This window comes from Bombus huntii, chromosome 10 (assembly GCF_024542735.1).
Source record: "Bombus huntii isolate Logan2020A chromosome 10, iyBomHunt1.1, whole genome shotgun sequence".
Classification (NCBI taxonomy): Eukaryota; Metazoa; Arthropoda; class Insecta; order Hymenoptera; family Apidae; genus Bombus; species Bombus huntii.
Window position 1 is genome coordinate 4,926,221 of NC_066247.1, and position 25,823 is coordinate 4,952,043.

Genomic DNA, 25,823 nt, shown 5'->3' on the forward strand with positions numbered 1-25,823 from the left:
ATTCGAACATTTCAAACATTTTTACAACATGAAATTTATGTCTTATCTAAAAGTAAAATCGTCACCTATGTATTATGTTATAGACCCTTTTTTTCAAAAAGCTTCTCAATTAATGTCGAAAAAGAATCGGTAGTCAAAGAGATTAGTTCCTTCAGAAAATGAAAGAATTGAATCGAGGCGAATGTTAGGGGAGCAAACCACAGAAGCTCCATCCCAGAACCACCCCTCAAGCCCCTTTTATTCTTTATACTCTTCCGATATTATTGAATCTTCTCTCTGTGTATTACTTTTTCGTTCCTTTCTTCCGTTTTATTGCATTGATGCAAGGACCACTCAATATTATCTCCCATTGCTAGCCACCACGATCTGCTTAATTTTGTATCTGTACGTATTATTATATCTTTACCGACTCTTATGTATGAGTTTGTGAGGTGTACGACGATCAAAATAGGATCACACGAAGCTCTGACCGCCTAAAGAGAAATCTCCCTTTCGATTCAGAAACTTTTTCTCTCACGAATCCTTCCTCGTCGCAGGAACGAGAATAATACTTACATTGTATTGTAATATGTAATTATATGAAAGGGGAAATTAGAATCTTTTTTCAGGCTGCTATAGTTCGAAACACGAGACAAATGTCACACATACGAGACACATGCACACGAGGGGGACGAATGGGACCGATGCGATGATGGAAGAGCAGAGGGAAGATCAAGATGTTGATTTAGTTCAATTAATCCAGATATTATTGACACATTGCCGACCAATCGAGGAAATCTCTCATTTCGTTTAACGACATGATAAATAATAAAGTTAACCTAGATGAATCGGTAGGATTCATGAAAAAAGGTAATCTTGTCAACATTTATATTTCTCGAGATGAGCAAGAAGATATATTAGGAACTTTGACTTTTTATTGGCTCGATAGAATTTAATTTTTCATTGTTTTTCATTAGTCCAATAGATCTCAATTATTTTAAACGTGATATTCACACGAAATTATAGTATTACTCAAGGTATCGCAAAATAATTACATCTTCAACTAAATTATGAATTATTAAAAAGGCAGATTAGAAGAGCAAACAATGGAATATTAGAAATATCAATATTCTTGGCATAAATCGTTTAAAGACATAAAACAAAGACATAAAGGCTATTCTGGTGAAATATAATTTTGACAAAGATTGTTTTAATACATTAAAAGATTTTTCATCCCATAACAAATCATAAGCATTAAGTACATGTATTACTTCTGTTAGATCTGTTGTATTTCATTTATGTTAGATCATATTTTATAGTATTGGCTCCGTCATTTATTGAATCCCATTTCTAATGATTACGATGGTAGATTATTTAAAAGGTCGAAAGATTTGACAAGATCTACCTTTGTTATGAATCTCATAATTGTTAACATGTGAATTCGAAGATAGTATCGCGTGATAACCATCATATAGTGACTATATTATAGTCAAGCATAATTCACGTGGTCGGCAATGCGTTGACCCTTTGCACTCCGAAATTTTGCCTATTATAATCATAAAACATAGCAAACTGAACATTTTTACAGTAAAATTATCCGAAATCATAAATTTCGAAAGGAAGTATAATATCTCTTCCCTTTTCCATATTTTATCGGTGAGAGTAATTTAAGAACCAACGTTCCCATTATGAATATCGCTATATCGACACCAGTGGAGTACAAAGGGTTGAAAATAACAAAAACCTACTAATTAATCATATATTCATACGATAACATACTCATACACGTTATTAAAAAAGAAAATCGTAAAAAAGCAAAGAAAATAATTCTTCACACAGGACGAGCAGCCCCTGACACTCTGGTTATCATGATATTCTATCTATCTCACTGAATATTATATTGATATTTATTATACATTATATCTGTTTATTTCTATATATATTTATATATACACTTGGGTATTTAACATTTATTATGTGGTAATTGTATTTTACATACTGACAGGGGTACTTTGATATATATACAACATATTTACACGTATATATAAATTATCGGTCATTTTGTTGGGTAATATTTTCGTTCAAGCGTTAATCAGTGTTTTCTTGCATGGAGCTCGATGTGCAGCTGCAGTCTCTCTTTTATCTGTATTATAATCATATTATATATACATTTATCATACATATACATTCATATAGGTGATAAGGGTTAAAAAATCTATAGAAACTTGTCTTTGATTATATATATATATATATATATATACTATTCTTATATATATATACATCTATCATAATTTGTATTGAATGTTGGATGCCATTATATTTTTCTCTATTAAGTCTAACGATTTGTTTTTTTTTCTATCATTATTTGTCGTGGTCATACGTGAGGAAAGTCTATTCGCAATAAACGGGAAAGGAAAAAGAAGAACGAATAAATTAATAAAAACAACAAAGAGTTAATGGATAATCAATTATAATAAAGAAAAAAATAATTATAACGATTGTTTACGATATATCAAAAGAATTTAATTGCAAAGGAGGAAAGTGTAACGCAAATATGATGAAACGTTCGTCAATGATCGCATCTCGATAATGATATTTCGGAAATTAGTACACATGAAGTATGTGAATGATCATCGATAGACTTTCCTCAGCTTGGGGAACTTTTGAGATGGTCCTTGAACAATGAACAATCACCGCTGATTTTTTTAAAAATTGGCCATGACGTATTAGGTAATAATCTCATAGCTGTATTATCATCGTATACAACTGAGCCCTGAGATAATAATCAACTTTTTTAATATTCTAATTGAGTGGACTCTATTATAATTAATTGATTGTTGGCAGAAATTTAATTTTCTGTTTTTCTGTTTTCTGTTTTCTTGTCCTGTCCGTCGACATTGCCCCTGGGCTGGGCATACACAGGATTTCGAGGTACTAATCAAATTAAATCACTGTTTGTTATATGAACTCAGTATATTAATTATAATCAGTGTTGGCCGTGTTCCGGAAATGCTTCTTTATCTCACCATTACTTTTAGCCGTATTATTATTATTAACCATATATACTATTATCTACTACTTACTACTACCTACCTACTACTACTAGTACTACTACTACTACTACTACTACTACTACTACTACTACTACTACTACTACTACTAGTACTACTACTACTACTACTACTACTACTACTACTACTACTACTACTGGTACTACTACTACTACTACTACTACTACTACTACTACTACTTACTATACTACTACTACTACTATTACTATTACTATTACTACACTCTTAACCAATGCATTTAAATTTAACTGATTTGCTCTGTCTACCTTACTGTTTTCCTCCCATCGATCGGTGTTAGCTGTGACATACACACATCTATGTATGTATATATATTACACATAGAAAGTACATATATATACATACTTATATATTTATATGTTCCCTATATGATATATATTATCTATAAAGCATACATATGTATACGATATGTGTTTATATATTTATATAAGTTTCATAATTTATATATCTATATAAATGTATACAATATACAGAATTATGCAGAACAGTGTCTGCTGCATTTCAATATTTGAGTCCAACCAGATTGTCCTTAGATGAGAATATTATTTGTGAGTAGTGTTTAGTGCAACCTGTAGAGCAATGTTTTGGTGCACTCAATGCAACTATATATATACATACATATTATGTATATTATTTTTCACCATATAGCCTTCTACGTCTTGTCCCATATGTCATGGGACACTCCGTATATTAAAGCCATCCAGTATTTGTTCTCTATGCGCCAGTATGTTTTGCATTCATGTAAATGCATTCAGAATGAATTGAAAATTGTGGTACAAATGTGGTACCGACGTTACTATGATTCAAAATAGATCTAAATGATAAAATAAATTTTTCTTATAAAGCTTCACCTTTTCTAGGCAAAATTATATTCAAAATTAATTCGGCAATATACATTGTTAATTGCATATCTCTTTTTATATACAACAGTTATAATAGTTTTTGTATATAGTGTGATATTATTGTCTCGAATGAAAGGAATGCACATGATACTAATAATTTTTAGTAACATAGTAATTATGTGATATGTCTCCATTGATTTTGACAATAATATTTTCCGGAAGCTTCGTATGATAAAATGTTATTCTGAAATTTTGATTAAAATTGAATCATAGAATATTCAGTATCCCACTTTTGCCATAAATTGTGGTACATCGTGTATATCGAAATTTACCGAAGTATAGACAAGAGGAACGAATTTATACGATTTCTGGTACATTTCATTTAACTAATTATTAGTAGTGAAATGATACAAATTAACGTTATTAATAAATTCTCTTGCATAACAGTAAGAAGTTTAACGATAAACCAAACAGAATTGCAAAACGGAATTTTATAAATTACAAATAAATTGGAAAATTGCAAGATCATAAAGTTATAAAATTGAAAAGGATCTGCTTGTATGACAAAACTCCAACATCTAATAAGACTAGCCATTTGTCAATCCATTAATACTCTTAATTAGTAAATCATTGTGTAAGAGGACCTTGCTACTGGTATTGGCGATGATAAATCAGAAGAAGAAGAGGGAAACGATCGTGGCGGTGTATTAATTCAATAAACGCGTAGTTGGAGCATAATAATGATAATTAGGTTCTGAGAAGGGGATCCGTGAAGTGCTTTTGAAATCGTGTTGCGTCAACCTCAAGGTCAATCTGTGGTAATTAAACATTATCTACATTCTATACGGATATGCGTATTTCCTTAATTTATTAATTTATTTATTTAATCCTCGTAAATTAAAGTCGTATGATATTTTTCACGCCTCCGAAGAAACTGATAATGAATGAGGAACTTATTGCACTTTAAACTGTTCCAGATATTTGCAGAAGTATTTTTAGTTTATTACATTTGATACAGTTATTGCTGCGATAATTATAATTGACAGCAGTAAATATTTATATTTTCAAGTATTATGTAGACGAATATTCAAATTATATAATTCACAAAATGAATAAATAAATAGGGTGTGTAGTAAATAACAAAGCAAAGAAATGATAAAGTATCAGAAGTAAAACATTAATTATAAAATATAATTATATAATCGAAAGTGAAAAATCGCAACTCGATTTCAAAAATTCATTTCGTACCCACCTATGAAAACACATTCTAAACAAGTAATAAAAAAATTTCGGAGTACGGCCGTAGAAGCATATGTTGAACTATTATAGTAACAAAATCATGTAGTAATACTCGTAGTGCCAAAAAATTTATTTTTTATGGATTTTTTAATTTTCGCGCAAAACCGGGTGACAGACACAACTATTAACAGAGAAAAGAAAGAAAGGGAATAACATAAAACATTATCAACAGGACAGTTATCGTTGAAATTACGTATCATCATTTGTTTTCTTTTTTAATCGAAAGGCTACTTTTCGTTAGGGACGAATAATAGAGATGAATGTTTATGTACGTCTCTAGGGAAATTTGAATGCACTGCATGAATGAGTAGTTCTCGATATATGTACGATAGAAAAAAGTCGCCCGCTTTTGCAGAACCATCTATTAAAACCACTCTCACGTTGCCAGTTATGTAGTAGAGCAATGGTATCGTGCTATATAGTGATGTCTGATTTGATGAATGAAATTATCACAATTCGTGAGAAAAGCAACTCGAAAATAGCCCGACACAACACCTTCTTCGACCTCCATACACATACACACATCATTACATACATACATCTATAACAGTGTTCTTTAAACTTCGATAACACTAGTAATCAATTTATTTCTCAATTTCTTAACACCCTATATAAACAAAAAATCAAAACGAGTAAAGCTTTTCCATTAATCCGCAAGTCTTTGCAGATGTGCCAATCTACTCGATAATTTTTCAAAAATATTTTAAATCAACAGAGATAAAATACAGAATATTCAACTTTGTAAGCAAAACTTATTCGATTATTTTTGTAATCTACAGACTTCTTTGATATTCTTCCGAATATAATAAACTCCTTACCGCAAGATACACTAAATAATATTCTTAGAATACAATAAAAATACAGAGGTCATTAAAACATGATTATAATAAAGATTCGAAGTTATTAACATCGTCAAACATGACAGATGTTCCGTTTTCTCTATTTTCTACTAAATTATAGAATTTTTGAAAACTGGGTTCTCCAGTACAACGCTTGTCCATTGTATGGAATATATTTTGTATTAATACATCGTACATAACCGTCGCGAGTATAACAGTGATTGCGTATATGTATTTATTATTGACTTTAGTCAACGCTTATACCGAAGAAATTATATAACGATATAATAAGTTTGAAAAGCACTGTTCTACAGCATGCTACCGCTGTACACGATGTTTCGATCCTGTGGATCTCAGACACAATAAAACTACCCTTCTAAACACCATCACTCGCGATCACTCTGACCGATCGATCTATTGATCGATCGCATCCTAACTGTGCATCATTGAACAAAAAAAAAAGAACCCAAAAATAAAAAAAAAAAAAAGGAAGAATCAACCGGGCCAAATCCCAATATCTCGTGCATTTTAGATATACCAATACCAATTGCACATATATAGCAGATTTATCGACGCCGAGCAATCTCGATGACATTTATACATTTTTTGATAAGTTTAGGCCATCTCCAGAGTTGCCTGCCTGCCGCTGAACTTCTTAAAAGAAAAAAAGAAATATTTTTTACAAAAAATATTAAAAATTCGCTGTACGATTAATTAGACGCTGCTCTATGTGATATTTCTGCTTCAAAGTTTTGAAACGTTTTTTCACTGTTCACCCAATGTAATCTCGCTTCTTTTGTGCGCCTTGTTGCAGTAGGAAATGCGACCAGCCGCGGCCAATACTCGCGATTATCCAGCTTTTTCAGGCCCGCTTCCTTTATCGAACTCGAGCCGCTAAATGGATGACTTGGCTTTTAATTAGCGGAGAAAATGATGCATGGTGTGTGCAGCTTTATCGTGCTAGTTAATCCCTGCATGCTAGTCGATACGATCGTTTTTGTTATACACGAATCAGAAAGAGTTCCGTAAGAAATACGTTTCGAAGAAGAGGAGAACGTTTTTGAAAAGAACGAGAAACTTTTAAATTGATATAGTATAATGACGAGTAATTGAATTAATATGTGTTTTCTAAAATGATCGATAGATCGTGAATCATTGCGAGTTTATGGGAAATTTCAAGAAACTAAAATGCGTAGAATACACATTATCGAAAGTATAGTACTCGTTAGAATATTTGGTACGTGAAAGAAATCTGTGTCGACGTCTTATTTTGCAGAATTTATTGCTGAGCAAATATGAAAGAAAATCTTTCTAGAAATTTAAAACGAGTTACAAGAATAGTATTTCTTTCTATCTAAATACGAATAAAAAATTGAACGATTTTATAGAAAAATTTTGATTCGAGTATACCTGAACGTGCATGAGTTCCAAAGATGGTTCATTTGAAACCAGTCACACAAGTAGACTTATCGAGACACTTATGTTCGGAGAAAAGTTCGGTGACAGAAAGGAGCTAACGAGAACCATTGTTTTAAAAGAGCGTACTTGAACAGTTTACTTGTACCGTAAACTTTTCTCTTTGATGTGTGTTTAATGATGTACGGAATTGAGATAAAAGGAATAAAGAAAGATTCAGATTAAGACAGTGCCAAGTTTCATTGTTGATGGATGGAACAATGAAGTTTGGTACCGTTGGGGAAGAAATATCTCTGTAAATCGAATAGTTAATACGATACAACAAAGAAAATCGGAAATTCCTAAAAATTGCAACAGGATAAAAAGAAATAAATGAAATGAAAAGAAGAAAAGTATAATTCAGAGTCCAGGAGAATGAAAATTTTTGGAAGAGTAGGATAAAATATCTTTGGAAATTAAAATAGAATGCTATTATACATTTTTCAAATTCCTCTAATTTTCTTCCCAAAGTAAGAAAGAAAAATCATTGGAAATTTCTTTGGAAGGGAAATAAGCTATAATAATTTCGGACATTTTTTTAGAAATAGAATAGACTATAATTAAACATTTTTGTCAAAGATAAAACGAAGCGGTATCCTCCAAAAATTTTCCCGAAACTAAAATGCAAAATAAAGATTGGAGAGAAATTTCTTTGCCCGAAAAGACCTGCTTAAAAAGATGCACTGTGATGCATATTAGCCGATATGATAGTACAAGACAATCGACGATTCAGAGCTTTATCCCATTATCGAATTGAGCATTATTTTACTCGAACGAGTTTTTCACGCCTTTTTTTCCGAAATGTTGTTGGCACACACGGTTTTATATTGTCCGGGGCATATAAAGCCATAGAGGATCCAATCACAAGTGTGCATGTAAGAGTAGACCGCGAAATTATTTCGTTTCCGATCTCGACTAATGCAAGACGATCGTATTATTTGCAGTTTTTTGTAAGACTCGATCATATCCGCAAGTGCTTTACTCAGAAGGATGGGATCTTTGTATTGGAAGAATTCAGTGAGTAACTTCTTATAAAGAAAATATAAAAAAGGAAATAATTATTCTAAAAGATTTACAAAATAGTTTTATATAAAAAGAATATTGTTTTATACCACTTTTATATAAAAGATTATATATAGGAGTATAGGATTTTTCTTATCGTATACTCCTATATAAAAGTATATTTGTTATATTTTTTGTTAATAAATTTTTTAATATTCCCCTTCAATTTCGAACTTTTAATGTTGATATTTTTTACTTTTCAGATCCTAAAACTAGACAAGTAATTCAACGTAAATATAAGTCTCAAATGGTAAGTAGATTAAGTTCTAATGATACGAGTTTTTTTAAATAATTTTTCTGTAATTGCTTGTTACTATATATGTATCTCCCGTACATCTAGTATTCTCTTATCATATTATTCATCGTAATGATTAAATATTTTAAAATATTTTCTTTTGTATATTATGTAACAGACCAATGAACTGTGCCACTGCATCCACAGGATATTCTCCGTTGCCTTTACGTTATATGAACTCTCGTCTGAGGTTCAAGCCGACCCCGAAAACGACAATGCATGAAGGTTTAATTACCATTTTTTTATTTTTCGTTTTCCACATGTAATTCTCCGTTGCTTATTTTAGATTTTGTTCTTTTTTCGCTTCCAGAAGCTTATAATAATCGCTGCCCATCATAATTCATCTTCGTTTTTTCCTATATCATCTTATTAAATAAAATTCTTGTTTTTTAATCATAAGTTAAAAGTGCAAAAGATTAAAAAGCATATATTTACAAAAATTGTCAAATCTTCCAAAATAGATAAGAATAAAACACACATGCCCAATAAAGTACTGAATGATGCAATGAATAATCCCTAACAAAAATTTGATATGCAAAATTACAGGCAGATCAAATCTGTTACTCGGTCCTCTGTGTGTTCTCTTACTTGGCCGTTGGGTTGGAGCAAAGAAAGCAACAACAGAACCAACAGCAGCAGCTCCCGCGTCAATCCCAGCCCCAGCCCCAGCAACAGCAACAGCAACAGCAACCACAACAGCACCAACAACAACCACAACGTCAACAACCTCAGTCACAGCAACGTCAGCAACCACAGCAGAAGCAACAATATCAACAACACCAACAAACACAACAACGTGCACAGTATCAGCAGCAACGTCAACAACAACAGCAACAGCCTCAAACTCAACAACATTCAGGTAGCAATGTCGGCCAACCTAATCAAGGCCATAGAAACGCGCACCTCGATTCTTTTCCTAAGCATCACTGACACAGAGGCAGACACTCGCTCCCATTTGTGCATAATTACAATAAATGTGCCCCCTACGCTTGCCTACCTTGGGTGTAAACACTCGTTTCAACCTTAATCCATTTGCATCGTTAAGGAATTTAAAAGAATGGGCCTTCCAAATGTTGGATGTGGATGATAATGAGTAAATTATACAGATTCTTAGGTATGATAAAATTTATTGAAGTAATAAAAAATTAATAGCACCTAGGAAAATTTTTTCGAACAGCACTAATGGCTGATCGTAATGAAATTTGACGAGTTTTATGGGGAAGAACAGCGAATAGAAAATGTGAAATCTGAACTTTGGCAATTTGAAAGAAAGTCTAGGATTTCATATACAGAATTAGTCATTAGATTATTTACTTGAATAATTCGAGAACGAAAAAAAAAGAAATGTAATCTATTTCAGATGTTTGCAAAAGTTTACAAATGTTTGCGAACGTTTGTATTGGAATATTCACCGAGTATTTGTGATTCTCTATCCGATGACAAATGATTCGCAAGCATTTCAATAAAAATGGACCAATTATTTGTTCTTGAAATATATAAATTCCTGCGTCATCCTAATATCAATTCCAAAGGGAACGCTATACACGTTATTACATACGCCTCCGATGCAAATGGATCGAAACGAGCAGAAAAATCTAATCTAAAAAGTCTAATCTAAAGAATCTTTAATTTTCAAATTCTCAAAAATCGTTTCATTTCAACTTTGATCTCTGACTATAAAAAATTGGTAATCGTTGCACGCGCCGCTCAAACAGCGGTATATCATCCTCCGATCATTCTCAGAGAGTCAGCTCTAAGTTTCCTCTAAATGTGGAAAACCTGTTTCGTATTCTATTCGAGAAAAGTAGTCGATGGAATCGAACGAGGGTATTTTGAGACTGGAATCAGACTGGAGGGTTAAAACGACAACACGTTGCCTAACGAACTAGCTAAGTCGATTATTTAACAAGAATAATTTTCAATGTAAAATATGATATAGTGAAATTAAGTTGTAAGTTGGTTTCAAATTCTTTTAAAGAATTACAGAACTCCGAACTTTGTAACCTCGAATGGTATTTATGAATATTTACTTCGAAAATTATTTATCAGATCGAAATCTATCCTTTTTATTAATTTCAGTTTGGATTGTTCATTGCGTTCTAAGGATATATCTTTTCAGTTGGAAAATTGAGAATTATTCTACGAAATTCTTCATAGAGTTTGGTGTCTTAAATAAAAATATATTCAAATCCAGTGGTAATTTCTATGACAGTCAACGTGTTAAGCGTTTCATAAAGCAATTGAAAAAATAATTCGTGAATCAAAAAGTGAAAAGAAAAACATCATTGAGAAATTGGCTGATTAACTGGACACAATCGTGATAATTATTTACAAAGCGGGAGTCTTGGGTGTAAAATGATTAAAATGAATTGCGAAGCATTTTTTCAACAGTTCTCGGTGGAAGAACTTGAAAAATTATCGATTGACGATTCGAAGCAAAATGATGTTGATGATGATGATGATGATGATGATGATGATGACGACGACGACGACGGTGATGATGATGGTGGTGGTGGTGATGATGGTGATGCTAATGATGATAATGATGATGATAACAATAACAATAATAATAATAATAATGATGATAATAATAATAATAATAGTAACAGCAACGTAATAGAGTAACAATGGTTATTGTACATTCGGAAGTATGGATTCGAGTGGTATTTAAATGAACAAATAGAAGATCGTACTGGGCGATTTACATGTTCTTTGATCCTCTTACTATGGATCGTAAGGAAGACTTATAAGAGAAAAGGAATATATCTCTCTAATAGTTTCATTCTTTGATATGTCCATTGTGTGCACGTGTAGAGACATGAAGTAATAAAGCTTGTGTAGTTGCTGGAGGAAATATAACGAGGTATGAAAACAGCAACTATAGCAAGATACATTTTATTGCGGGCATTGAAGAGAAAAATTTAAGAAATTTTTAAGGGAACAGGAACTTCATAAAATATACATCCTGTATTTTAAAAATTATCCAGAGTGATATACAAATTGGAAGTGAAATATTTAAAGACATATATATATATAAATATAAATCCTCGTATTAAGTTTTACCTCGCGAATATTGTGGTGACGATTATTTTGACGGATTGCGGTAAAGCAAGAAATCATAATCGTATACGACTTCGTTAAATTTCTCCCAGCAACGATAAAAATATATTAGTCGTTCGTGAAAGAAATCTACTTATACCGCCGTTAAACTATCCTTCGAAGCTTCGAAGGAGGTCCGCGTATAATCAATGGCGTGGTCTTTCTTGGCGGTGTTTTCTATGAATAGCACGTAAAGCAATTCTGAGATACAATAAATGAGATAGAGAAGAGAAAAAAAAAAAGAAATAAAAAGAATAAAAAAAGTAGAGGAAGAACTAATATTCGTATAATCGGTGGAACAATTTTGTATAAAATACATCGAAACAGACCGTAACTGTGATCATCTAATTTGATGGAGAAAAATGAAGATGAAAGAAGGTGAAGATGAATTTCATATGGCCGCATGAAATAGCCCAAAAGAGTATTATGTATAATCTCGGATAGGATCGATACAATAGCCGTCTCTCCCTCTCTATACATAATCATGCATTCATTTCAACTAATTGTATCGTTGTTGTTGCAAGATCTGTTTTAAGACGTTTTGACTCGTTAATGCCGTTAAAAGAGATGAACGATTTTATTCAGACTTTCTCTTTTCTTTTTTAGGATTTTAGTCGGAGTCGTAATAGGTGTGAGGAATAATTATTGTTTTCTAGTCGACGAATGGTCGGTCTGGAGGAGACAAAGGGATTAGAAAAAGAGATTCGTGGTCCACGTTGATCTTGAAATTTGAAATCACGTGAATTCTTTGAGCTTGGCTAGTAATTTTATTTAAAAGAAATTTAAAGTCGAGGAAATTACAAATTCTCAAAATTCATAGATAAAGTTAGTTAAAGTTAGCTGATATTATGCTAATTTCTTGCAAAAAAATAGTTGAAGTTTTTCTATTGTCTAAAAGTCAAAACTTCCAAACTTAAAACAATTAAAAATTGAAATTCCTAAAATTGAAAATATAAAAATAAAAAATTCTCAAATGTGAGAAAGTTAAAATATAAAATTTCCCAATATTTCAAGAATGTTTACACTATTTAACAACAATCATTTTACAATCCTTAAAATAATTTGAGGATTAAATTAATTAAGGATTAATTCTCGAAGATGTTGACCAAAAAAAAAAATATTCCTTAATTCTACGTTGCAAATTTCAGGATCAATTATATGCTCTCTCCCTAAAGTTGCAATAAAAGAAGAAAAATGTGTAAAGAAGCGATGAGTATAGTGGTTAAACAGACGTATAACATATTCTCTAAACTAACGGGCTTTAAATCTCCAAGGCTGACTATTTGCATACTTTACCTCATGATAATTAACGCGAAGTAAGAAAGGAATGAGTCGGTCGTGCTAATGTAACAAGTTAATTACGTATATATTTTAGTATGGATACTAAATAATGTAAAGGTTAATGTATATTTGTAATGAATGTCGAAGCGTCGAATACGAGCGTCGATTTATCTCCTTATTTTATTCGAATTCATTAAAATTAAAAATGCATACTACGATCAATTTTTCGATTTATCAAGATTATCATAGCGAATAAAAGGAAAGAACAGCCGTAAGTATACGAGATAATGAAACGTCGCATTTCTGAACATTTATCGTGTAAAATAATAATTTGTATGCAACGTTAATTTACGATTTTGTTGTAAGCTTGGCCGTAAGCACTGATCGTAAGTTTGAGATTAACTTTTTAATTTAGGCTTTAGATTCGTTTCTTTCGTGCTTAGTGTACGACAGCGAAAAGTTGAGAAAGGAATACAAAAGATAAAAAGCAAAGATTTGAGATTAATGATTTAGCGTGGTAATTCGAAAATTTGAACGTTTCCGAATATCTTCGATACAATAGCAAATTAAATTTTAAATGATACAAATTTCATATACGAGGTTCAATTGCTTATTAATACTTGTTTCGCTACTTACAGACTTTAATAACTTAAGACGATTACCGAAGAATTATCCTGCTCTCAGATAATTGATAATTATAAATAAACACATTTGTTTCTACACTTCATCTAAAAATAAATTCGATGTTAAATGTAATCTCAAACTTATATTCAGAACTGCACATCATTTTTCATGCATAACAAGTGAAACTTTACGATATGTATCACCCTTTCAAGTTATTATATCTCGTATCTGTGATCTTAAATTTTGTAAATCAATCCTACGTTTAAGTTTAATTATTGTTTCTGGTGATGTGCGTGCAACGGAAGATGCAATCAAAAAAATGAAGCTTCAAATTACATACATGTACTTACATTTCGTAGATAGACCGTGTTGTCGAATCGATACGGCTGAAACTCAACGTGTTCCCCTGCAAACAAGAAAATAAAAAAATAAAATTTCACATATCTCGTATGTAAGAGGAAACCCACGAGCATTCTATTCCTCCATTGTTCTCTCCGCACGTGATTAGCCTTTTCAATAAAATTAATTATGATTATTATTATTATTTGAAACGGTGAGTTTGATAACAAATATAAAAATTTAGTGAAAAGTTGAAAAAAATATCAAAAGCCTAGAAATACTTCCGAAGGTTTAACGTGCAAAGACAAAGTTTGAAAATTTCTAAAAGATATTAGGATTTTGAAAAATCTTGATGTCTTGGAAGTTTCAGAAAAATTGATTCATTTTACAAAACAGATATATATATATATATATATATATATATATATATATATATATATATATATATATTAATCCAATAATTCATGAAATTAAAAGCTGGAAAGTTTTGTAATTAAAAATTCTATCGAACGATTTAGGAAATTAAGATAGACATTATTTAATTACTTTCATAATCCTCCATTTTTTGTTCTTTTCTTTAAACACGTTTCAATTCGTATTTTTAAACCTCGAACACAATTCCATTTTGATCAAAATTTTATTGATAAATATTATTGGAAAGTTAGCATAAAGACGCGTATCAATGAATCTTCAGAGAAGTATTTTTATACTTCTGACCCATACGATACGTTTATCTTGTAAAACCGAGCTCTGAGTTAATATCAGACTGTGTTTTATTTCATCGTGGAACACAATTATACACATATAACCAATTAGAGAATAACTTGTTATTAAAAAGACATGTTCTCTATAATGTTCAACGTACCTTATAAACAGAGAACAATTCAATAAACAAATTTAATCTAATTTCACAATTAATTGATAAACTACGATAAATAACGAATCGTGTCGTTTGTACGTGTTACGATTAAACGAAAATGAATATACGATCATGAACAAAAGTTTGAATTTGAACAAAAATTGACACAGATTAGCTCTATTTGTAAAATTCTTTGTAAAACTTGTAAAAAGCATGATTCCTTTTTTCTTGCAAAATATAAGATTCAAGATTTCTGAGTATAGCTAATATCGATTTTTTATGTTTCATGAATAACTGTTACGAGAACTAAAATTCCTGTCCTATTCAGAGTTTTTATATTAATTCTGAAATCGTTATTTTTCTGTTTCTATATCGATTCTTAAACGGTTTTAGAATCAATTTCCGTATTTTCTAGTAATTGAAATATATTGCATTAAAAACAATTCATCGTATATTTCTAATTATTCATTTTCATGCTGCAGCTGCTTAACAATAATAAATTACAATATATTTGACCATTATACTCGAAGGAATCGTGTATTCATCATTGTCACAACGATACGTGACGAATTTAATAACAGGCGAACGAGAACGAATACTAACAATAATAATTATAATAATGAAATGGAAAAAAAAGCAGAAAAGTGTTTTATTAGAGCTTCGATCGGGAGCGGATGCGATACAAAGTTTCAAATGTATAGTACTCAGTAATGTAGGCGCCTTATATCAATAAATAACTTGTAGATTTGAAGCGAAGCACGTGTTTAATTCAGAACCTATGGTAATTTATCGTATTAACTTTTTAAACAAGAATTCATAAGTAATTTTCGTGTTACGGAAATTATTAAAGGATACCAAATAATACGTTCTGATATTTCCTTTCTTTTTTTCTAAATTAGTGCTCCAATAGTACAATGGATGTTTCGAGCGACAGGATAATTGATTTCGCAATCTAAAGCGCGTCGCTCATTAGCCTTAATTCGCTAACGAACTACTTCCTTATACACTTTGCAAATAAGGCATACTAACTTGAAGACAATTACATAATATAACACATATACGATAATGTAATTACACGTTAACAACTAACAAAAATTTTCCCATCTGATCACCATTGGTATATTCTTACAATAAGTAAATAACGAACATGCTGTTATACCATTATGTACCACAGAAGCGCAATGACAAACAGATGACAAGGGCTTCTCAATTAACGTTCTATATGTACGCACCTAATCGTATAGTGCGCAGCTCACCGTAACTGCAGTCGAGCAAAGAAGTTCATCACGGTCGCTTCGACCAAATATCTTCAATAAAGTCTAATTCTCCGAGCTAAAATCTAATTCGCAAAATCTCAAGTTTAGCTTTTTAAAGAAAAAGATTCATCTATCAAAAACTGAAGAAAAATTTCGGAAAATGTAATTAAGTAATCCATATTCTCTTTAATTAAGAAGGATAAAAAAAAATATTTATTTTTAGTGTTATTTTTGTTGGTGATAACTGAAATTATAGAATTGTCGAATCGAAAAGGAACAACGTTAAAGATAGATTTGGTGGTTAAAGACATGAAACATTTTTTGACTAAAATGTCCTCTACTAGAACTTAGGAGTATACTAAAACTATTAAAATCAGATTTTCTCAATAAATAAAAGCTTGACGCCTTCTATCTAAATATTCTCTGTGTTTCAATATTTGTATTATTATATTATGTATTATATCATTAATGAAATTACATTATTCTATAAGAATAAGTAGGAGGAGATCGTATGTGAATGGAAATATAGATCGCAGACAGGATGTCAGAAATCTCGCAAACAACATTAATTGCCGAGGACATATCGAGCCGAAGGCTAGGTATGGTTTACCACGAGACTATCGGATTTCCTGCTGAACCAGTCGCAATTGATTTTTAGCCGCCGTTACTTTTTACCTATCGGTTTCTAGACTTATAAGCGATCTTATTACTGGAGCTGCGTCGAACAGTCGCGATCTGTAGGTGAAATAGCGAGGATGGACAGATGGGTAGGAAAGGTGGCCGTGGTTACGGGCGCGAGTGCTGGAATCGGGGCTGCGATCGTCAAGCAATTAGTCAGTCATGGTAAGCTTCGACAGTTCTTTTTATCATTATTATTGAATAATTATATTTGAACAATTTCGGAAAATGCTTACAAAATTCCTTTGGTAAACGATACGTTTCACGTTTAATCCTAGGTTCGAAAAAAGGAGAACAAATGAAATTTTTAGCACTTTTATGCGGAGATTAGAGACTTGAGGGAATTGAAGAACTAATCATTAGGAATGTAAAATAAACTAATCTAAAACATCAAGATAAAACCTAATCTAAATTAAATAAATCGAAAGCTAATCATAAATTAAAAGAAAATTATTGTTTAGAAATTAATAAATTGACTTCTATAAGGTATGGTGGTGGCTGGCCTTGCCAGAAGAGTAGAGAAGATAAAGGAACTGGAGCAAGGATTGGAGGAGTGTTCAGGGAAACTACACGCCGTCGAGTGCGACGTATCGAAGGAAGAAAGCGTGATCTCTGCTTTCGCATGGGTGCAAGAAAATCTTGGGCCTGCTAGCGTGTTGGTCAACAATGCTGGAATGACCAAAGAATCTTCTCTTATAGGTAATTCCTTAAACTTGAATGTATTCGATATCGTAGTCAATTTAGATATGAATCGAGAAATGGAATTTAAGAATTCTATGTCCCTGAACAAGTCTTCTTCAAAGTTCTTGTGGCATACTCAATTTAAGTTTCGAAATTTCGGTATCAAATTTGGAATTTTTTATCTATTTAAAAATAGCTATGTAAATCTATTCAAACCATAATTATGAATATTAAGTGTAAATCAACATGTAGGCGTAGAATATTTCGATTAGCAATATTCCAAAAATAATAAAATTTCCTAATTATTATTATTTGTTAATTAACGAATTGATAGCTTCGTTAAATCTGCAGATGGAAATCTAGAAGATTGGCATACAGTTTTCGACGTGAACGTTTTTGGATTGTGCCTCTGCACTAAAGAAGCAATTCGTATGATGCGAGAAGCAGGGGGAGAGGGTGTCATTATAAACGTGAACAGCCTCGCGGGTGAAAGAGTGCCTTTTATACCTGGATTCTCTGTTTATCCAGCTTCAAAGAGAGCCATCACTGCTCTGGCACAGACTTTGCGACACGAACTCACAGGAACCCAAATTAGGGTCACGGTTGGTTACCAATTATTCTATATAAATAATAAAATATAAAAGAATATCACAGAAAAATAAAATTATAAATGATTGCAATAATAAAACAGAAATTTCCAGAAACATTCGGGATATCTTAATTTCCTTTTTGCTACAAATTCTAGGGAATTAGTCCAGGATTAGTGGGCACGGAATTAATGGTATCCTATAGTACGTATTCCGAGGAAGCATTAGCATCGTTCCCTACATTGGACCCTGAAGACGTCGCTTCAGCTGCAATATACATTTTAACATGTGCTCCACATGTTGTCGTGAGTAAATCATTACTCGAAATCGATCTTCTTGAAAATAAATGCTTATTTAAAAATCTTGCATTCTTCATCTTCAATTTATTTTATGGGTATAATGTATATTAAAATTCATATTGTTCTTAAATTGTATTTCCAGGTTCAAGATATCGTTCTGCGACCTTTAGGCGAGTCTTGGTAGTGAACATGAGATACAATTCAGGATTAGTTGCACTATTGTTAGAGTTATTCAGTTATTCGTTACAATGATTATGGCGTAAATAATTGTTACAGAAATAACAACGTTTAGTGAGAACAGAATTTATTATATTATTAATCGAAACTTCTCTAACACATATGTAGATGACAATTTTGTTGTTGATTGAAATTCATGTTCCGCTTAACAAATTCTAATACCTTAGTATTTTAGTACTACTATATATACTACTATATAATGCAAAAAAAATTCTTCAACGCTGATGCTAATATTTCAAGCTTAAACTGAAATGAAACTTTCCCAACCTTTATTCTGAAAATAAATTTAACCATTCTTGTTAAGAAATTGTTTGAATTATTTTTTTCAATTCTCAATCATTGAGAACATTTTCAATATTTAAAAAAAAGATACGTCTATACGTCAGATGGCGAAGTTCATAGTTCCAATGAAAACAATTGATATTATGATATAACCTATGTGTCATGTATTGTATTTAAGTGTCTGGAAATTGCGAACGACGTTCCCTCAAAATGGAGATATTTCAGCTTGCCGAAAAGAAGAAAGCTTTTGCACCACCGGAGAAACGTTATAAGAACCCTTTTAAAGAGGCCATCAAAGTGGGACGAATCTTTATTTTAAATAAAGGAATTTTATTCAAAGATAAAATTTCCATACATATATTTTAAACTATCAACCGAAAATTGTATAGAAAACTAATCTTATTGCGAAATCATAAATTTTATCGATAGCATCCTAGGATACCTTAAAAATTCAAATAAAACACAAGTTGAGGACTCTTACTATGAATATTACGTATATATTTACTTAATATATATTAACTTAACTTACTTAATAAAATTAATATAGATGAAAATTTTTCGTGAACAGAAAATTTTTACGAAAATTTGAAAATTTGATGAATAGAATAGATAATATACTACGTTTATAATAATATACTAAGTTTATAAATGTATGTATAATTGAAGTAGTTACGAGAATTATGGAGCTATCACAAGCCGCTTACCAAAAGACAGGAAATACGGAGCGCGAAACGTTTGTTCAAGGAAGCGAGTAATCTTATGCAGAAAGGGGAAGAATTAAAGAAAGTCAATCGCTTAATCAGCAAAGGATTGTTTTACAACCCGAATTTTCACGCATTTTATGCCCTGAAAGGAGATATACATTTACTTGAAGGTTTTTGAAATTATAATATAATAAATATAAATTTAATTTCTTTCTTGCAATTGAATGTTTATATATGTATCTATCGTTTTCATTGTTGATGGATAATTAATAAAAACCAGCAGTTAAATTAGTTATTCTGCGAAATGTCTCGTAACTTGTAAAGATTTGTTTAAAAAACTTGTTTAAAAATTGGAATTTTTTATGAAGGCTACCTTTTAGAGGCCACTTACTCTAAGAATTTCTCTTTCCTATTTTCCTTCTCTCTTTTTGAAACTAAAAGTGTGATTCCTAGCGTTTTATTAAATAAAAATTCATTTTCGACCCCAAAAATCGCGAATAGTACGGAAAAATTACTTTACAACTTTTATCAAGGCAAAGATGTCTTTAAAGAAATGCCCTAATACACACTAAAGCCGCGAATATTACCGAAAATTGTTCGATTTAAGGAAAATGGACGAAAGCCATCAAAAGCTACGAAGATGCCAGGTCAATGGTCAGATTCGATCATACACTATCGAAAGAAGGAATGAAAACTATATACAATAAGCAATTAATGGATGCCTACATGAAAAGAGGAGACTGGTATAGCGAAAATAATTTATTAGTAGAAGCTCTAGGCGATTATGAACAAGTCTACCTGCTTAAGTTATGCGAAATGGATATGACAGAGATACAAGTATACGATCTTATTCCCTATTGTTATTAATTTTTTCGCATATTAATATTACGTGTGTCATAACAGGATAAATTGTTAGATATCACACCTAAGTTGCACAAATACGATATATTTCGGAAATATTGGAACAAATTTATATTGAATACCGATTCTATAAGGGCATCCAATTTGCTGGCCGTGCACGCAAAATATAAAATTAGTTTAAAGCAAATGGGAATTGCTAGACACATGCTTCTAAAAGCTTTAAATCTTGATAAGAATAATGAGAAAGCTAAAGAATTGTTACAAGTTCGCATCTTCTTAATATTAAATTAAGTTAATTATGAATATATAATGATATAAAGATGATATGAATTAAACAATTCTAAGATAAAAGTAATGGAATGTACCTGATACAAAGATAACATGTAAACACACATCTAAATTAATTACAATCACTAAAATTATTGATAGTCACTCAATTATCTACGATACATTTATTTCTCAAATTACAAAAGGTACAAGCAATCATTAATTAATGTACATATTATACATATACCAAGCTAATGAACACAATGTATATATGTATATACAGACAGTTTAAACGCCATAGATTGTTCAACTTCTTTTTCTTTTCTTTCTCTTCTTTTTTTTTATATTGTTTATATTAAATACCTTTATGAATTTTTGTTAGATTAGTGAACAATTATATCTAGTCCATTGGAATTACATTAAATTTCAGTTCCCTTCCAATTTTCAAGAATATTTGTAATACTCTAATGATCACAATTTTTTATTTTATTCTATTAGCAATAAAATCCTTTGATCCTGTGCGATTGTAGAATATTATTCCTCGGATATCTATTATTCTTAGAAAAATACTATTCCTTCGTTAATACTATTCGTTTACTATCATTTGACTCGTCCTCGTCACGCTTACCACGCCTCAGCCTATATAAGGAGCTTTTTACCGACGAATAAGTCGGAACATTGGTAATAAATTCGTATCCCCTATTCACCAGTTGTCCCACTTCTTCCTTGTATATCTGAGCGATCGGCAGCACTTCCTCTTTTGCTCTCTTCCGCGCTATAGCCACGTGCTTCTTTACCTCACACTTAGCTAGGTCAGGCTTACACGCGTGTTCAATGAATTTCAAAATTTCCCCATTTCTTGTGGCCATTCGACCTTTACACCTGGACGTCTTTTCGTTTAAACATAGCCACGTTATTACCTCACCGTTGCATCTGTACTGACGAAATTGGTAGCCCTTGTAGAGGACCAGTGGTTTACCTTTTGATGTTTCCACTATTTCCATTTCTTTCCTTTTTTCTCTCTTCTTTTCTTCTTTGCTTCACAAACAATTTTTGCGATCTTTATTAAAACAAAGTTTTCTTTGAAAAAAGATCGTAATACTTGTAAAAACAACAATTATTAAAACCAAAAAATTTCCTGATCCTCTTCTTTTTCTTCCTTTCTCTGTTCTTGCTTCTTTTCTTAATTTCTTTAATTGAGATGAGAAATGAGGTTGACAAAGGAGGACTTGGTCGCACGGAAGTGACTTCACGACTGCTGATGATCCGAAGATTTAAACCCGTGGTAGAGTTCATGTCTAACCGCACCTCCGAGTTCCACGGAAAAATAAGCAGCGTGAACGGAGACCGCAAATCGCGCTAATTCCTCCGCGACCACAGCCGCATGACCGCAACTTGCACAGCCGGCTGCCAGATCCTCCATGATCCCGGTGAAATCGTTTCCAATAATTCACACTAACTGATTCATTCGATATATAAAAGTAATAGAACTGTTATGTTTGTTATGTATATATATGTTTATAATGTTTGAAAAGATCATAATATTTATGATGTAATAATATAATAATTTATTCTTCTTTTTAGAATCGTGCAAATCCTTTTTGTGTCTCTGATTTGTGTAGTAAGTAATGTTTCTGTAAAGTATCTGTTATTATGTCTTACCTGTCCACAACACAATATATAAGTTTCTTCATTTACAATAATTTAGTGTTAATTATATTAATCAGTGTAACTTTCCATCGTTTAAAAAGGAGTAAAAATATTATTTTATTTAATTGTTCATCGATCAAATTTTGAGAATGATCTTGTACATCATTCTAAATAAAAAAATATAATAGAAAACTATAAAAACTAATATACTAAAAAACATTCCATTACTTATATCCTCTTTGTTGTATATTTTATAAATTGATTTATAAGTTATATATTATATATTTTATATATTTATCGTATCACGTACATACACAGGTGGTATTTAGTACTGGTCACACATTATCAGCATATACCGTCATATGGTGCATGTACAATTGTTATGACAAAGCTTTGATTATAGTCGAAAAAGCACTAGATTGTAATCCATACAATCCAGGATTCAATTTACTGAAAGCGATAGTCTTGCGATTATCTGGTCGTTTCGAAGAAGCAAATTTTTGGTTACAAAGTCTCAGCGACAATTTCTACAAATTAATGGAACCAACAGTAGACAAAGAAAAATCGCTCATGGGAAAAATTTCTCTTAGCGAAGCGAGGAATCAGTTGATCAAACAATGGTACTTAATACGGTAAAAATAAAATACGATAATAGTATATATTAATATATATCAATGATAGAATATATCAATATTAATAAAACATATGCATATTCTTGACGGAAAGAATATAAAATTAGTGAGATCATAACAGTGACGGATCCAGAGGCCTTTCTTGGAGGAGGGATGTTTTGGAAGAGACACGAAATTCATTTTTACATAATGTACTTTTCTACATAAGTACATTTTTGAACATTTTTTAAAATTTCCTTGTAATTTATATTTGAATATCTCTATTTGATATTATAGCCTAAATAATTGAATTCACATTAATTATACATGTATATCTAAAAAGTTTTTCAGAATGTAATATAATATTCGTATATATTATTACTCTTGGGGAGGGGGGAGGGGGCCGCGATCGATCCGTACCGATATCTCTGAATCCGCCACTCGATCATAAATTAAAACATTTTTGAAGCAATTAAATGAATACATCGATTTACCTACTTTAGCTGACACTTTAGGTTCTCTTTCACGATAGATTACTAACTAATAGTATTTAATCTATTAATAAATGGCAAAATGAGTTACAGATTTTTTTTTCACAATTTTACTATTTTACATCTAATAAAACAACTAGATTGCTTGTAACTCGTTTAAAATTACTATAAACGAATAAAAACTTTTTCGTTTTATTGCAAAATTTATTACTGTTATACAAAAGAATTTACTTTATAACTCGTAAGGTTTTATTAATAACATTATTTTAACTGTGCAAGAGAACTTTTTACCAGTATAAAGTTATACTAAAGTGGAAATATCTTTCTGTTTTTACTATATTGATAGTAATTACTAGATCGATAAAAATTAACCTGTAACTGTAAAAGAAGACGTTTCAGCGCCTTAAATCTTCTCAAAATCCTGTTTTGGAAACCAAAACTTCAAATCAGTACTGTCCACTTCCAAACCTGAAAAATTTTATAACCTTATGACATATCTCTTTTTCACCAAAAGTATATTAATTGTATTATTCTTCAATTTACCTTAAAACTCCATCCAAATGACTTGTTACCAAAAATCATCACAGATATTTCACATTAAATTTACATTTTACACTTTTAAAAATTAGAACACGCAGTGCGTAACGATACAACGTTCTCTCAATCGGAAGTAGAATTCAAACTCGCTAGTCTATCGAACATCTATCCGTATCAAAATAACGTTAAAAACTTTCGAACACTCCATTTATAGATACGATATGGCGATGCAATGCATGTTGGACGATAAACTCGACGCAGCAGTACGAATTGTATATAAAAGTAACCTAGCCAAGCACTATGCGGAGCCGTATATATTATTAGGCGATTACTTTCTGAAAAATAAGGATATCGATACAGCACTGAAGTCATACTTAAAATGCCGCGAAAAGATACGCGAGATGGAGTATCCGGTATCTCAAAAGACGATTGATCTGACAAAACGAATAATCGATATTCTAAACGATAAAGCAGAAATGGCGGTAAATAAGGGACATTCGAATCAGGCTATAGATATAACTACGCAGGCGCTTCAAATACTCGAGGAAGATAAAATACCATTGCAAGAATTACGCTTACAGCGTGGTCGTATCCTTCTTTATAAAGCTCGTGCCCTATTTCAGATCGAGAATAAACAGAATAAGCGAAAGAAACGAAGCTGTGAAATTGCGGCTGATAGTATGCGATTTGTTCGCGAACTAAACGCAGATCTATATCAAACTTTGTATAACGATAGAGATATCGAAAGTGTCATCGATCGATTTGCACCAACTCGGAAGCTACCGCGATCCTTGAAAATCCTTATGCAATTTTCTTAAGAAATATTGTTATATGAATATATTTTAAAAGAATTTTAAAGAAAGGTAAACTTAGAATATTTCAATGATTTGGAAGTATTATTTCGAGGCTAATAAATTAATAAAACAGAATGAAGCGATATTAAAAATACTCATCTGATGCAATATTTTGAAAACGTTACTCTCGAAGAAGATACCTGTATCTCCTTTTATCAGTATCCTTGATTGTATTATAGTAAACACATAGCACGTATTTAAAAAAAAACATTCACATTAATGTATTTTCTTTGCACAAAATTAAAATCGTATCTGCAATTGTATGCTCTCAATAAAAAAGATTGCATAAAATAATATTGTATATCTATAATAATGTTTCTTATTCTTTATAACTAAACTATTAAAAAACTATTCCTCTTTTTATTCATAAATTTCTAATATCTCATGCAGTATAACATTCGATAAAGACATTTATAAAATTGATTATACGATTTTATTTTATTATCGTAAGATCACCGTTATTTTGTCAATTCATATATTTTGCTTTTCCAATTCATATATATTAAAAGAAAAAAGTTAAGTACTACAGATAATTACGCAAAATTTATTTCTCAAGGAAAGTGTCTTATATCAAAACACATCCCATCTGTAATAAACTGTCTACCATCATAAAAGTATCAATATCCTGCATGATTTATTATTACAGTTTCCTGCAAATAATGCAATATCGTTTCAAATGTCAATATAAGAACAACCTACATAGTACCCATGGTCGAAGAAAAGCTGACTGATATATTTCTGTCTGTCTGAAGATTAACGCGACCTC

At 31.3% G+C, this 25,823-nt stretch overlaps 2 protein-coding genes across 14 annotated transcripts in view; both read left to right on the forward strand.

Moving 5' to 3' along the window:
* Positions 1-16,480, forward strand: part of LOC126870022 (MAP kinase-activating death domain protein) — a 43,610-nt gene extending 27,130 nt beyond the window's left edge. For 6 of the 12 annotated variants that reach the window (XM_050627326.1, XM_050627334.1, XM_050627335.1 and 3 more), the window contains 4 exons: positions 2,902-2,910; positions 8,448-8,520; positions 8,769-8,815; positions 9,407-16,480. In XM_050627326.1, coding sequence (XP_050483283.1) covers positions 2,902-2,910; positions 8,448-8,520; positions 8,769-8,815; positions 9,407-9,790 — 513 coding nt within the window. In that variant the 3' untranslated portion in view covers positions 9,791-16,480. The other 6 variants (XM_050627331.1, XM_050627333.1, XM_050627336.1 and 3 more) reach the window with 6 other exon arrangements.
* On the forward strand, positions 16,318-19,107 carry LOC126870097 (farnesol dehydrogenase-like). Of its 2 annotated transcripts, none has more exons than XM_050627563.1 (7): positions 16,318-16,480; positions 16,810-16,917; positions 16,977-17,161; positions 17,483-17,695; positions 18,029-18,279; positions 18,423-18,569; positions 18,706-19,107. In XM_050627563.1, the coding sequence occupies exons 3-7, from the start codon at positions 17,074-17,076 to the stop codon at positions 18,745-18,747; spliced, it is 741 nt and encodes a 246-aa protein (XP_050483520.1). In that variant the 5' UTR covers positions 16,318-16,480; positions 16,810-16,917; positions 16,977-17,073; the 3' UTR covers positions 18,748-19,107. The 2 variants fall into 2 exon arrangements, with proteins under 2 accessions (XP_050483520.1, XP_050483519.1); XM_050627562.1 differs by having other exon boundaries at positions 16,319-16,480; positions 17,008-17,161.
* The last annotated feature ends 6,716 nt before the right edge of the window (positions 19,108-25,823 follow it).